The sequence below is a fragment of the Miniopterus natalensis genome, chromosome 1 (assembly GCF_054644295.1).
Source record: "Miniopterus natalensis isolate mMinNat1 chromosome 1, mMinNat1.hap1, whole genome shotgun sequence".
NCBI classification, from domain to species: Eukaryota; Metazoa; Chordata; class Mammalia; order Chiroptera; family Miniopteridae; genus Miniopterus; species Miniopterus natalensis.
Genome location: NC_142081.1, coordinates 34,769,514 through 34,785,259, shown reverse-complemented (window position 1 = coordinate 34,785,259; position 15,746 = coordinate 34,769,514). Strand labels below are relative to the sequence as shown.

The window sequence follows — 15,746 nt, the reverse complement described above, 5'->3', positions numbered from 1 at the left end:
CTTCCACAGACATCCAGAAACACCTTGGATCGTTACGTGCAACTTCTATATATCGGTTTCCATTGTTTAGGAAACTTCTGAACCATGTGCACAGCTCCAATGGCCTGAACTTCCTTATCCCAAATGAAGCACAAAAATGCTCAAAAAAAGGTGCAGGCCATAATTCACCTGCCTTACGAGCAGCAGCAACAATTAAGACATTTTACCTTAAAACCTGCTGTTTCAAGAAGGCAAAAAAATTTAGAGCATTTTAAGTGCCAGTTTTTGAAATTGGTAAGAAAAATGATGCGGTGCCATCAATGGTTATGAATCTTGACAAGTGACCAGAGAGGGTAATGTGCTTAGTCACTTAAACATCTTGCTTTTTGATCCAGACATGGTATTTAAAAAAACAACAATGTAATACTCTATTTTATAAAAAAATTGACAGTAATATGTCTTTATTGTGGATTAAACAAGTTTATGAAATCGCTATTTATAATCTTTAAAACAATGCACTGAAAATAAGTCGTAATTTCAGAGTTTTATTGTATTGCACTAAAGGAACAGCAGAACGGTTTTACAATGTTCTCTTTCATTCCGTTTTGTAAATCTGAAGTACCTGCAAACTCTTAAGACTACCTTTACCACCAGATTAAAACAATAAGTATAATAACCAATTTCTTAATAAGTAATGCCTTACAAATTAAAACACATTTAAAATAGCTTTAAATGCATTCTTCATAAGTAATTCAGCATATGTCTTTACATCCTATTCACTTATGCTTATGAATTAAAGTATATTACTCTGATGGAAATATGGGAAATCTCTCATTCATGCAATGTACAGGGATAATATTCAAGTTAAAGGGAAAACATCCCACTCTTATTTTTTTAATGTATCCATATACAATCATCTACATGATACATGAGGAAACCCATGAAGTTTCCCACAGATCAGGTATATATTTTCAGTTCATCAGAAGCACCTGGTGTCTACAGCTAATTTGTAATTCGATAGCATTTCAATAAAACCAAAATGAGCCCTACAAGTTCCTATAAACAAAAGCTTCCGATGGATTAAGGACAGTCAGTAATTAATGCGATCATTCAAGGGATTATGGCTGTTCCTTAAGGAGTGCAAGTTCAAACCTGTCAACACCAGAGGTAAGCACTTTATATTAATTTATACGTAATTCCATTTAAATTCTTTATCCGAGTATAACATATGAAAACAGTCTTTCCACAAGCAAAAAATGTGGAAACATTTAAAAAATAAGGAGTCATTTTTTAATGTAACTGATCAGATTCCATAGGCTACTCTTGGAAACAGGATCTTGCTGGACAGAATCCCTTCATCTGGTGGCTTTTTGCATGCACTTAACTGGACCACTTCTTCTGTGTGTTGTTCTAAGAGCTCACCAAAACATAGATCATGCTGAAAAGAAGAAAAAGGCTGTTAATTTAAACATTCCTCATTATAAACTAAAAGCACCAAAAAGTTGAGTCTGTTCTATACACTACACAAGTCTGTGGTATCACACCATCACAGAAAAGAAAAAGATCAGTGACAAGTTCACAACATGATTTTAACTGGCATTTACGGGCTTTTGCCTAAGGTAGGACTTGGCTTGGTACATGTGCTGTAGTTGTCCCCTATTTCCTTTCCCATTTTAGCAAGTAGAAAAGCACAGCAGAAAGCTTAAAGGGGGATCTGAGCTTGGAGAAATCCAAACAGCCCACTACTTGGGAATTGGGTCTATTAATAGGAGTGAGCATCTCCAAGGGCTTGCTTCCTGCCAGGCCGTTAGGTCTTTCACACACATGACCTCCTGGAATCCTCCAAGCAGTCCTAGGAGGCGAGTACTATTATTATCCCCATCTTACAGATAAGAATGGTCAATTAAGGAATTTTCCCATTAGTGAAAGGGTCTAGGCAACAGCAGGATTAAAAAAAAACTGGGGAACCCAGCTGGAGTGGCTCAGTGGTTGAGCATCAACCCAGGAACCAAGAGATCAACGGTTCAATTCCCAGTTGGGGCACATGCTGGGTTGTGGGCTGGATCCCCAATAGGGGGCATGCAGGAGGCAGCCAATCAAAGATTCTCTCATCATTGACGTTTCTCTCTCTCTCCCTTCCTCTCTAAAAATCAATAAAAACATTTTAAAAAAATTAAAAATAGAGGACAAACAAAATGAAAAGCAATATCCATTTGATTTAGGCTTAAGGACTGCCAGACAATTCTATAGAAAGAGTGATATGGAAAAAGGGTGCTTCAGAATCATGTATCTCTAAATGGAAATACAAACCAAGGAGTTGAGCACTAAACAGACAATTTTAAACAGAAATAAATGTCCTAGTGCCACCACCACCTGGTGAACATTTTCCCAACTACATCTCCAATTTTATCATTTATCCAATCATTAATTTCTTCAACAATGTTTTAAGTGCCTACTTACTATATGCCAGCACTGTCCCAGACATTTGTTTCAGAAACTTAAAAATGAACAAATGACACATGGAACTTCACTTTTCAGAAGTGATTCACTATCTTTGTTTCACATGCGTGACACCTGTAGATACACTAAAGGATACTCATTTTCAGAATTATAATCTCTAAGAGCTTAAGAACAACTTTTTCCTAAATTCCAGTCTAGCCCTTCATGCATTCTTTTCTACAATGGAAATTTATATGATGTATAGAGAACTATGAATATAAGCCTCCCATAGAATAGTGAGCAAGTTTTCAAGTAACAAACAGGAGAGGAAATGGAAGCCAATTATTATAACGATTTCATCTCATAGAGCTAATTTTCTTCATATTTTGAAAATCAGGTGGAAATATAAATCAATAAAAGATGAGAAAAGTGTATTTATATTGCTTAAACAAAAACTGTAATTCCACACCTGACAATATCTTCTAGTTCTAACAAGTAGCCATTTTATTTCACCTACAGCACACCTAGAGCAGTGCCTCTCAGGCAGGGCCGATTCTGCCCCACAGGAGGCATTTTTGGTTATTACAACTGGGGAAGAGGATGCTACTGGCTAGTGGGCAGAGGATGTGGATGCTGCTAAATATCTTACGATGCACAGGACAGCTCCCCACAACCAAGATTTATCCAGCCTAAAATGTCAACAGTGCCAAGGTTGAGAAACCCTGGCCTAGAGGAATGACATGAGTCTATCATGGTAGAAAGGGAGAAAAACTGGTAACTGCACCATCCTGTAAGATAGAACTGCTTCTTTCATCCATCCCATTCAGATCAAGCAAACTAGAAGATAAAGGGCAGAGCATGTACAGTTTATGAAGAATGACAGGGGAAAAAATTAAACCCAACCTTGAGACTGACTTTTTCTAACAAATGTACCAAGTAATACCCTCCCAATGCCATCATTTCACCATGGAGAATGAGGACTGTCCTTCACTCACTGAATAAATCTGAAAACTTAGGAAGCAGCAGTCCTGACACCAGCTGGCTATCTTGACAAGTACCATATATTCACATTCCGTGTGTGTGGACTTGCTGGTGTGCAGTCATTACCAGTTCCCACCATTCAAGATACTGACTGAGTCATTCTTCAAGTGGATTCTAAGGTGTTAAGATCATAACAATCTGCAAACTTTTCAGGAGGCAAAGTGAAGTATCATTATTTTCATTTCATTTTTTAAACTTACCCATATAGGTAGTAAAAAAAGGCTAGAAGATAAAAAGCTAATTTGCACCATCCTTCTTTCTGACAATATGCTAGAATATCTGCATTCATGATGGTTGTGGGGTCATAGAGTCCTGGTCCACTCATCACTGGTCTACTCATATACCTGTAATAAACACAGTCTATTAGCCGCTTGGAAAGGGAGCAAAGCTTCAGGATGGGAAGGAGGGTTTCCCCTAATATTTGTTACGAGATGTGGTCCAGACAGGGAAGATTACTTTTAGTTAGAGATGGAGTTCTTTCCTTTTATCGTCCTAATTTTAAAACTAGAGCCCTAAAATGAGCAGAACAGGATAGCTAAACAAGTCACATCTGCTCTCCTCTACACTTTATCAGAAATCCAAGAAAAACAGGAATAACTGTAAAAAGGAAATAAGATTTTTTTAAACTTATTTTAACAATTTTAGACTTTCACATCACCCTGACAGTCCGAATACTTGCACTTACCATACCTGCTTTACCCTTCTCTCTCATGTTCTCTCTAAATACACGTTCTTTTGTAACCGTTTCAGGGTCAGCTAGAGACATGCTATCACTTGACCCCTAAACACTTCTTCAGTATACATTTCCTAAAATCGAGGGCAATGTGATTTTTATGTCTATTTAAAACAAAAACTCTAACTCTATATAGATCAGATAGAACTTTTATAAGTTATGAAACATGAGTATCTTTTATAAATAACCACATTTAAAGTCATAAAGTAAACATGGAGAAAGAAGTTAGATCCACACTGTACATACGGATTTATATGAAGTTCAAAGATAGGCAAAGTTAATCTAGTTTTAGAGGTCAGTGGTTCTCTTTGGGAAGTGCAGGCATAACTGACTGGGAGGGGGCTGGAACTGTTGGATGTCTCGATCTGCACAGTGGTCTCACAGGTGTGTACATATGTATAAATTCATTGAGCTGGACACTTCAGACTGTGCACATTATTGTATATAAGTTATACCTCATTTAAAAAACCCTTTAAAGAGTAATAAAGTAAACTCTCTAAGAGGTATTAAATCAGTTATTTGCTCATCTACCTGATTTTTAAAATAAATGCCAACTAATTTTCAATTTTCAGTTAGGTGACCAGCATGTAAGCTAACTGTATTAACCATAGTATAATTAGAATTTAATTAGGAAAAGTATTAGAAGTATATCTAAGCATTACCTCCAAATATGATATGCCAAGAGGGGCATATTAAGGCCCAGGGTAAGCCACTCTGCTGCACAAAGAAACATGACACAGAAGAAAGCATGGATGAGGTACTCTGGGAGCACAAGCTGGAAGGAAAACACAAGCCAGTTACCAAAATGCCTGGGCATTCAATCAACTGCTAACTTGGAAAGCAGGTGCCAACCGAATTTCCATAATGAAAAATTACTGTTTTCTGAGAATCAAAGATGAAAGATGCTACTGAGTTTCATTCCCACATTTAACTTTTTACCAAAAGCAGGATTGCAAGCAAACGGATCAGAGGATATAGCTTGCACTAAAAGAGTAAGATAAAACGTAAAATTTAAAACTCAGTTCTTAAAGCAATAGGTTATATAATATAAAGTTACCACCCAGATTGTTCAGTTATTTGCTAATCGAAATACTTTTTCTATCATTCAACATTGAAAAAAAATAGAAAATGAGGTATCTGATCACATGCAACATGATATTAAAAAATCCACAAAAACAAAACTCTGCTTTAGAAGTTTAAACATTAGTGTTTTTAAGCCTTTAGCAGAAACCAGGAATGCTACATATACAGTATTTAACAAACCACATCACATTACCACAAACTAATTTTTCAATGGAAAGCCAACAGCCAATAATCTCAGGACAGTCAGGGAGGAAAGAATGCTAATATGCAAAACACAAACGATGTGCCTTCTGCAATGTAGGAGGGAAAAGACTGAGTTCTGACCCAAAAAATTGGAATTTTCCCAGTTCCTGAGCTTCCATTCTTACTCAGCCTTCCTGTCTCTTCAAGCCTGCTTTCCAATGAAAGGCCACAGACAGGGCAGCCTCGCAAAGGCACAGAGCTCAAAAACAAAATAAATCTTTTCACAGTAGGTATTTGATAGTATTAAGTGAGGAAAAATTAATTCAGGCAAAATGCTTTTTATAAAATGACTAGAAGTTAATGCTTTGTTTTAAATTATCTTTCTCATCCCAAAGATTTCAGACTAATGACTTTGTAAATAAAAATACCAACGTCTTTCATTGCAAGTTGCAGCCAAAGGAATACCTACAAGTCACAGCTGCAAAGCAGTTTCTCAAATGTCTGTATCATACCAAATTAAAATTACACAAATCCTCCACATTATGAGATCTTTCCTGAGGGGAAGCCAAAGCTGTAGAAATAATATAGTTATACTCCATATTCAAGCCCGTTTTCTAATACTCCCAAATTACCCTTTCCAATTGAAAGGTATAGAGATAAGTTTTCAATGAATACTATTTTAAATGAAATCCCAGTAAAACTAACTAATCCACACCAACAACCAGATATTTTCTACAAACTTAAGTATATAAACTTGTAAATAGCATGAGCCTTTAAGCCAGCATTTACTTAACATCAAAGTTAAACATCTACAGTCTCTAAAGAAAATGTCCATAAGAAATCTTTAAAACTCAGTGGTTACAACCAGGACAAAAGACATTTTATTAGGGGTTCCACTACAGCTCTGTTTACAATACTAGCTTAAATTATGGGATTTTCTTTTAAATAAAGAAAATTAAAATTGGCCCTCTAAAAGCCAACTGATATCTAATAATACAAATTATCATGCAAGTTTTCAAACTACACTTACAGGCTGAGGTATGAGGAATGATTTTGGAAGTATCCCTATTGATCTTAAACAATTTACTTTAGTAACAGTGAAAATAATCTGCAACTCTACCAGTTCTAATATGAAACAAATGCCACACTCCTCCTCACAAAAAAAAATTAAAAAAAAAAAAATCAGCTTTTATTATGCACCTATCATAAAAAAACAGTCCCTTCTGATCATTCTTTAATGACAAAATCTTCCCGTATGTGGCACAAAAGTTATTCCACTTAGGAACCAACATTTTCACAAAAACCAGTATCCAGAAAAAAATACCTCATGCAAATAAGGCTGAAATGATAGCACTTAAACATGTAAATCATAGTATTCTCTAGTTAAGGTTCACATTTTTAAAAATAATGATATTTGCCTTCCCTCATACTTTGGCAGAATTGTCAGAACAAACTTTTAATAGGGAAAACTGTCAGATGCACTGCTCTTATGCCAATTATCGGCACCCTACTGAAACACAACTTGTGCTTGTGTAAAAACCTCCTACCAACCTCCTGCAACATTAGGATGTCCCAGGCACTTGTCCTTTCTAAGCGAGAATTTCTTTCCATTAAGAAAAGCCAGAAATCACACGTTGTATGTTAAAATGAAATTAGTCCCTCTTAAATTTATAGTAAATTAGGAAAATATAAGAGTTTGAGCTTAAAAATCAGGCTGTATGGGTTCAAATTCTGGTTACACCTTAGCTGTGTGACCCTGGGCTAAGTGCTTACATCTCGCTAAGCCTCAGTTTACTCTCCTGTTCATGAAAATAGGCTGTCACGAGAACTGGATAACAAAACCCAAGTAAAGATGCTCAGCTCAGAACCTGGGACCAAGAAAGCACTGATTTCAGCTATTATTATCCTCTTCATCATTTGCTTTTTTGAAGTAGTGAAAGCCAAAGAAGACAGAATACTATTATTAAACAGCTGTCAAAAGGAGAAATTTCAGTTTCTAAATTTCTTTGTAACAATTAGTTTCAACAATATGTTAAGATGTTTTCCAATGATCATTATTACTTTCCAATGAGAAGGCCATCATCTCATATTTTGTTTCATAAGAGCAAAGAAACAGCTAGTAAGTTAATACTTTTAAATGCATGTACTTGTCATAGTGTAACAGTTCTGTAAAGCCAAACTAGAAATCTATTCCATCATTCATATTTATCTAGGAAACAATAATAAAGTAGCAAATACCTTTATAGACCAGCAACTTTCAACCTTTTTCATCTTGTGGCACACATAAACTAATTACTAAAATTTTGTGGCACACCAAAAAGATATATTTTTTGTTGATCGGAAAAAAATAGGTGTAATTTTGATTCATTCACACCGACAGCTATTGTTGTGCTGACTGTTATTTTTTTATTTGACAACCTAAGAGAAAAGAGGTCAGTGCCCCTGACTAAATAGGTATTGCATGTTTTCCAAATTCTTGCTGCACACCAGTTGAAAATCACTGTTATAGACCCTTTTCCAAATAAAATCCTACTAGCAAGCTAGTGAATTACAGTTTTACACAACTAAAGTCTATACAAATTCTCATCTTCATGAAGGAATCTTTAAAGATGAATTATTGTATACTATTTCTTTAAGACATACCCACTGTTTTCTTACAAACCACCTTTCAGTTTCTGACCAGCTAGGGAGAATCAAATCTACAGGCTAGCCCAGCCGGCGTGGCTAAGCGGCTGAGCAATCATGGTTCGATTCCTGGTCAGGGCATGTGCCTGGGCTGCGGGCTGGATCCCCTGCAGGGGGCAGCCAGTCAATGACTCTCTCATCATTGATGTTTCTACCTCTCTTTCTCCCTTCCTCTCTCTGAAGTCAATAAAAAAATATTTTTAAAACGTTTTTTTTAAAACAAATAAACAAAAAAACACTACAGGCTAAAGGGGAATCTTCCTAAATGAGGTTAGTAAATGAAGTAAAAAATAGAGAGAGAACCCCCCAGCACATGGAGCTACATTATAATTAAACCCATAACTCAGAAGCTGGTGTAAGACCAGTCTGTTTTAGAAATTTAGAGTGGATATATATTAGAAATAACTATGTAGATACTTGTATACAAATTACTATCCACAAAATTCTGGCAGCATTACTGCAAGATTCCAGAGCCGAAGAAGAGAGCTATCACCTAAAAAGGCTCTGAATAAACATCAGCTGAAACAGTGAATTAATTTCAGCCCAGTCGGGCGTGGCTCAGCGGTTGAGCATCGAACTAGGATCCAAGAAATCGGGGTTCAGTTCCCGGTCAGGGCACATGCCCGGGTTGCGGACTGCAGCCTATCAATGACTCTCTCATCGTTGATGTTTCTATCTCTCTCTCTCCCTCTCCCTTCCTCACTCGGAAATCAATAAAGATATATTTTTTTAAAAATTAATTTCAGAGCAGACATAAACAAAGATAAAACTAGATAGGACACTACAGATGCCCTACAGTAACAACAGGTGAATAATCTGTCTATTAAAGTCATTTTATGTTAACCACTGTCAAACACTGCACCAAATAATTTAATACAGAAGTGCCTATGACCATCACATTTTTTAAAAATGCATAAGCATTTAACAGCTTTCCCTACTTGACTGGGCCAGCAAGCATTTGCATAAAATATGAAATTTCATGAAATCATAAACCTCAACAGGCATATGAACGAGCACACTGAACAGAACATTTTACAAATACAAATGCCCTAACCCTCCCCATGAAATGAATGTAGCAGTAAAACATTAAACTAAAAAGCAGTACACACCTTTAATGCAATTTTGACTCTTTTAATCTTTTTGACCTTTTCAACTGTCTTTGGCCGACAATGTAAAAAGCAGATTGGAAGAATGTTAGTATGACAGCTGACAAGATCACCAGCAGATTAATAATAGTCAGAATAGTCAAGCAGGACAGGAAAAAGAATATTTTTTAAAAGTCTGCCTGTTTCAAAAAGTACAAATATACCATGCTACTGAGAATATTGGCCATTTTCAAATTATAAAGTTAAAAGCAAAAACAGTTTTTAAATCTAAAGAAAAATCCGATATTATAACTTACAGGATTCAGGGTATTACACTGGTCTATAGGATTCTTGTAATCAGTCTTCAGCTCATCAAATGCTATAATCTAAAATAAAATTAAAAGTTAGGACCTCTCACTTTAATAAAAAGAGGCAATAAACCTGCCCCATCATCAAATAATAATTGAATCAAGTTAATAAAACAAAAGAAGTGTACCAACATTACATATACACCGATTTAAAGTAAACTCAGTATGTGCTAATAACTAGAATGAGACTCAAAAAACCGAAAATACTTTTACATTATCGCTAACATGATCTGATATTACTATGATAAATACCTTCAATTTTCAATTGTTTTCTATGCCTTTCAAGTTATTTTCACTTGAAATGATGTTTGCCCCACCCAAAACTATTTATTAAAACTCCTCTATAACCTAAAAAAAACTTACGCCAACTCTTCCCTTGGGCTGCGCCTATCTGTCTAATCTCCACATAGCACAGGGCTTCATAATGCTGCTGCCAATATGGCATTTCTCGCACTGGAGAAGAGTATTTACATACAGGTTGTGTCTCCCACCAGACTGTGCCCCTCAGGGTGAGGTGTTTTTATCATCTGTGCATGCCCCTCCCTCGTCACAGTGTTCAGTGGGACACAGGAGATGGATTTGCATGTTTTTCATTTCTCCTATTTGTGCCCAAACACATACATTGGAAGTCCTGCTTCCATCTGAAAATGCAAGAAATGGTCTGAGAATAGAGAAACACCAGGGATTACTCAACTTCACCACCAGGACCACCACATACAGGAGTGCAGTTTCTGCACAGGACAAAAGGCCACCTGGGGCTCCTAGCCAGCCCATGCTCCTGCTGCCAAGCACCCTGGCATGGGCTCTGCATCCAGAGGCTGTGTCTGTTTAGGAGGGAGGATTCTTCTGCCCCAAGAGGCATCTTGTTCTGTTTTCACCTGAAGGCACCATACAGGCAAGAGCAGAACCCTGTTCAAGGCCACTATAAAAGTGATCAATCTGACCTCCTTTTATGTCCTATGCATATTCCTACCACGTGTGGGTCATTTCATCTGGTCACCAAACTAAAGACTGAATGACGGTAAGCCCAGGTAAGGCCAGTTTCTCACAGGGTGGTGAGCTAAACAGTTATAAATGTGATCAGGGGAGAGAGATCGCATCCACTTAAAATACATGGCAAAAATGCTTTTGTCCAGACTAATTAGAGAAATGTGGCTTCAACATGTAGGGTCACTAAACACAAAACTTCAAAGTTTAAATGTACATGCCCAGCCGGGTGTGGCTCAGCAGTCGAGCGTCGACCTAGGATCCAGGCAATCGGGGTTCGATTCCCGGTCAGGGCACATGCCCTGGTTGCGGGCTAGGCGGCCGATCAATGACTCTCTTATCATTGATGTTTCTATCTCTCTCTCTCCCTCTCCTTTCCTCTCTCTGAAATCAATAAAGATATATTTAAAAAAATAAAAAATAAATAAATGTACTAAAAAATCAAAATGGTCCATGCACTATTTTGTGGTGTTAAGTCAGATATCAGTGTAAGAAGTCAAAGGCACAAGTTTATGGGAGAGATATTTTAGTTCCTGCCCCTAGTCACCCAGGGAACAGATAACTTAATCCGCCCTTCCTCTGGTGGGTTACGAACAGTGTCTTAATGTGTATGACAGTGTTATTCAATATTACCAGTAACCAAAGGAGTCATATATTTCTAGATTTTAATGTGCTGGTTTATTTCCCTATTAAGGTTCTTCGCTCCATAAAAAGGTGATGTTGTGTGTGTTTTTTTAATTTCTAGAATGTCATAAAACTCACCAACCTGACCTAATAAAAATTCTAACAGAAACAGGAAACGAAAGAAAATAATTAAACGTTAAAACATAAAATCCATGAAAGCAAAGACTTTCACTGCTATGCCCCAGGGCCTAAAATAGTGCCTGGAACCTACTTAAGTGTTCAATCAATATTTATTGAATGTAAGGAGGGAAAAAAGAAGAAAGGGAAAAACATAGTCCTATGCTAAAAAAAAGTACAGGACTCACCAAAAGGCATTTTCCTCTGCTAATGATTCCTAACATTATAAATGTTAAAAATATAAATGTGCGCCCGGATGGGCGTGGCTCAGCGGTTGAGCATCGACCTAGAATCCAGGCGATAGAGGTTCGATTCCTAGTCAGGGCACATGCCAGGGTTGAGAGAATAATCCCCAGTTGGAAGCGTGCTGGAGGCAGCCTATCAGTGACTCTCATCATTGATGTTTCTATCTCTCTCTCCCTCTCCCTTCCTCTCTTTGAAATCAATAAAGATATATTAAAAATATATATATAAATGCAATTAGAAGATACTAATTTCTGATTATTTATGGACATTATTAGTCAATTACCTGACATTAGCTGTGACATATCCCCAATGCATTTTAGTAATAAAGTTCAAGACAAGGGCCATGATCACAAATACAATTACTTGCCTATAACAAGATCCAGTTTAATAGCAGATAAAAGACTTGTTTTAAAACTGACCTTTTTTTGATTAAACATTTACTTCAGGTGATTTTAAGGGATCTTTTAATGAGTATGAAGCTGAATGGGCTCCTGGTTAAGTACTATAAGCTAGTTTTGAAAACTCTTCTGAGAAGATTCTTAAACTAGTGGCTGTCAAATCTTTTGTGACTGTGCGCCTGGACAAGGATGTTCACAAAATTTACCACAGAAGTGCAAACACAATAAAAACAGATAAATCCCTAAAAATACCAAACTATCCAATTCAGGATACCCCCGAATATGATGCACGTCTTTAGGGAATGACTTCTGCCTTTTTAGCTTTCAAACAAATCTGTGCTCCCAACTCTATTCTCCACAGAGCTTCAATCACATAAATTAGGATTGAACTGACAGATGTCACCATCAGCATAAAAAACATCCTCCATACAATGATTAAGTAAACAGGACTTTATGAAGTTATACTTGAAATTTCCAAATGAGTCTTCTCACAGATACTTAAACTACCTAAGAAAATAAACTGAAGGTTCTGGAGTAGATAGGAAAATTTAAACCATTTACTTATTTAGAATTTTCAATTTGTTCCCAAAGGACACATAATCCTCTGAGCTATTAAGAAATCCCTAAGGATAAAAGCTCTCCTCTAATATGTGGAGTACAAACAATTTTTTTAGGTGCTAAATTAGGACTTAAAATGTAAAAAAGGCCATCCACAGCTCTTTTAAGAATCCTCATCACTCAGAAAACAAAGAGCACCCATCAAGCAGGAAATGACTTAAATCCACACCTGAGACGGAAGGGAACCACACATTTCAGTTTCATCAGAGGCTTATTAAAACGGAGCTAGTCTGCATCCCAAATTATCTTTCTTTAGTGTTCTTCCACCAAAGAGCCTAAAATGCTCTTTAAGTTACTGGTTCCTACTCACAAAGCATTTTGAAGGAGCAGTTATTTAACAGCGGACATAAGCATTCCCCACTGCGTTAACAGTTGAGTTCTCAACAATTATAAACATAATCACACCCTTTAGCAAAAGGAAATGGGTTTGCGATATCACTCCAACTTTGAGATTATTTTTGCACAAGACACTGCTGCCATTCAAACGATCCTGTCCCTTTATGTTCCATAAACAAATCCTTGTTATGGGCATAAAACCTGACTTAAAATTTACATGACAGTGAACATGCCCAATCATTCAAATTAAAACCAATATTCCCTAAGATACTAGACTTGGGGGGGGTGGGGGGAGAGAAGCAAATATAAGATAAATTTTTAATGAATGCTGATTTCCAGAAGCCTGCTTCTCATTTTGCGCTGGAGGAACAGGAATCCTTTAAAAAATCTCTTGTAGGACTACGCACAGGAAACTTACTGTTCCTTCCATAGGACCAGCAAGGATGGGCTTCTATCCTGCAGCATGTTAGCAAAAGGGAAAGAGAAAGCAAACTTCCCTAGAGAAGCTTAAGGCTTCCGAGCATTTTCAAACTCAAATCAAAACGACCTTTACTAAATCAAGCTACCCAGAACACAGAGGTGGCTAGGAAGACTGACGTCTCTTTGAGAAACTCTGGCGGTCAAAGTGTGATTTAGGGGGAAAGTTCGGAGATGAGGTCAACAGAGTAATCAATCCAGGGTGCACCAAAGTTCACTAGGAAACAACCCGAAAACAGAGACCCTCCTTGAAGAGCACCCAGCCAGTGCTGGAAAGTAGAGTCGGAAATTCACCTCAAGCGAGGTATAACTCTCTCATTTGGGCCAAACTCCTGCGGAAACCCGAAAAGAAAGTCAATCTGTATTAATAATTCGGAGAACTTCATTTCCGCTAAGTCCACAGCCCGCCTCCCTGAGCCCTGGACGCCCTCCCCGGGGATGCGGGACGCGGGCGGCAGGGGTGCGGTGCGGCGCGGCGGGCGGGCCGGCCGAGCGCGCGGCTGCGGAGCGGGGTCCCGCAGGGCCCGCCGGGACCCGCCCGGAGCGCGGCCGCCCCACCCCGCCGGGAGGAGCAGCGGCGCGCGGCCTGCGCCCGGGCGGGCGGCGCATCCAGCGAGCACCGCCCGCTCCGCCTCTCCCAGGACCCGCAGCCCGGGGCCTGCGGACCGAGAGCACAGACCCCCGGCTGCGCGGCCTGCGCCACCCCCGCCCCGCCCCGCCCCCCGGCGCGTGGACCTCAGGGGTCCATTGCCACCCCGACCGCGGGCCGGGGGCGCGAAGACGCTGCGCCGCCGCCTCGCCCTCCTTCCCCCGGCGCCGGCTACTCACGTGCCAGATGGCGAAGAAGATGAGCGCGGCGGTGAGCAGCAGCGCCAGCATGTAGCAGAAGGCCGCGAACGTGAACGCCATGGCCGGGGAGGAGGAGCAGCGAGCGGCGACGGTGCCAGCGGAGAAAGGCGGCGCAGGGCCCTCTGGGTAAAACCATTCACTTCCCGCGGCCACAGCCCACACCGCCGCTCCCGCCGCCGCCGCCGCCGCGGCGCCCGCCCTCCCAGCGCGCCTGCGCGCTGGCCCAGGTGCGCCGGCGCCCCCTGATGGCAGGAGTCTGCGTCGCACCGACAGTGTCCGCGCCGCTGATGGATTTCTCATTCCTTACCTTGTTAATTCTTTCAACAAATATCTATTGAATGAGAGCCTAGCATCTTCCAGGTACTGTGCTTCTCCTTTGAAATACAAAGACGAGTAAGATAATACTTGCACTGAAAGAACTTAGTAGAGTGCCGGCAACAAACACCTGAATAAATTCTGACAGCGGTACAGCCCTGGCAACCCAAGTCCGCGGCGCGTGGGGAGGGCACGCGGCCTGCTCTGCAGCTTCACGGCGGGATTCCTGCTGCTCCAGCGGAGGCTTGCATGAGAAGTTGTCCAGATGACGAGAAGGTGGAATCAGCAGGTCCAAGGAGAGGATTCAAAGGCACACAGATGAAAGAAATGCAGCTTAGTGTCTTAGGTGAAATCACGAGCAGTTCTGAATTAGTGAAACATAGTGCAAGACAGTGTTGAGAGTCAGAAAGGGGTTAGGGAGGGTTCACAGCACAGAGGGCCTTACACGCTTGGTTAAGGAGCTCAGACTGCGTGTATCATAAGCCCATGTTTTTCAAACTGTTTTGTCAACCACGCACAATTAGAAAGACTTTTTCCGTTGTGACCAAGTAGAACATCATATAGACACTGAAATAGAGAGAGATGGACATCTGGATATAGAAATAAAGAAATACAGATATAGCTGAAAAAAAAATTTTACCAAGCAATACTAAGGACCCATGTGTGCTTTCCATTCTATTCTTTTTTGCTGTTTTGCTGTTTTGTTTTCAATACTTCCTGTGACCCACAAAATTGATTCTCCACCAGCCAACTGATAGCTGCTGACCGAAGTGGAAATCACTGAAGGCTTTTAAGCAAGAGGACATGTCCCGATTTTCATTAAAGATTGCTCACACTAGCAAATTGTACAGCGAATGGCCTAGAAGCAGTCTATCCAGTTCTGTCCAACAGAACTTTCTGCAATGGTGGGAATCTTCATCTGCACTCTCCAATACAGTAGCCACTAGTACATGTGACTATTGAGCATTTGCAGCATGGCTAGTATGACTGAGGACCTGAACTTTAAATTTTACTTATTTTAATTCATTAAAATTTAAATAACCACATTTGGCTAGTGAGTACTATCTTGGACAGTACAGGTCTATGCCACCAGAATTATGTGGCGCCTTTGTGCAAATTGCAA

General features: G+C 39.4%; 1 protein-coding gene across 1 annotated transcript; it reads right to left on the bottom strand.

Annotated features, from left to right (window-relative positions):
* Window positions 1-511: 511 nt before the first annotated feature.
* Window positions 512-14,399, bottom strand: CNIH1 (cornichon family member 1). The gene is made up of 5 exons (XM_087820389.1): window positions 14,288-14,399; window positions 9,546-9,614; window positions 4,855-4,967; window positions 3,660-3,803; window positions 512-1,417 (listed from the first exon to the last, which is right to left on the bottom strand). The coding sequence occupies exons 1-5, from the start codon at window positions 14,366-14,368 to the stop codon at window positions 1,390-1,392; spliced, it is 435 nt and encodes a 144-aa protein (XP_087676515.1). The 5' UTR covers window positions 14,369-14,399; the 3' UTR covers window positions 512-1,389.
* Between the last annotated feature and the right edge of the window lie 1,347 nt (window positions 14,400-15,746).

Bases quoted from the DNA above. Each gene is read 5' to 3' on its own strand.
- CNIH1 (XM_087820389.1), bottom strand. From the start codon at position 14,368: ATGGCGTTCACGTTCGCGGCCTTCTGCTACATGCTGGCGCTGCTGCTC. The intron at 9,615-14,287 runs GTGAGTAGCCGG...ATTTTATTTTAG, and splicing joins TCTTCTTCGCCATCTGGCAC to ATTATAGCATTTGATGAGCT. The intron at 1,418-3,659 runs GTAAGTTTAAAA...TCTTCTTTTCAG, and splicing joins TTTTTTTACTACCTATATGG to CATGATCTATGTTTTGGTGA.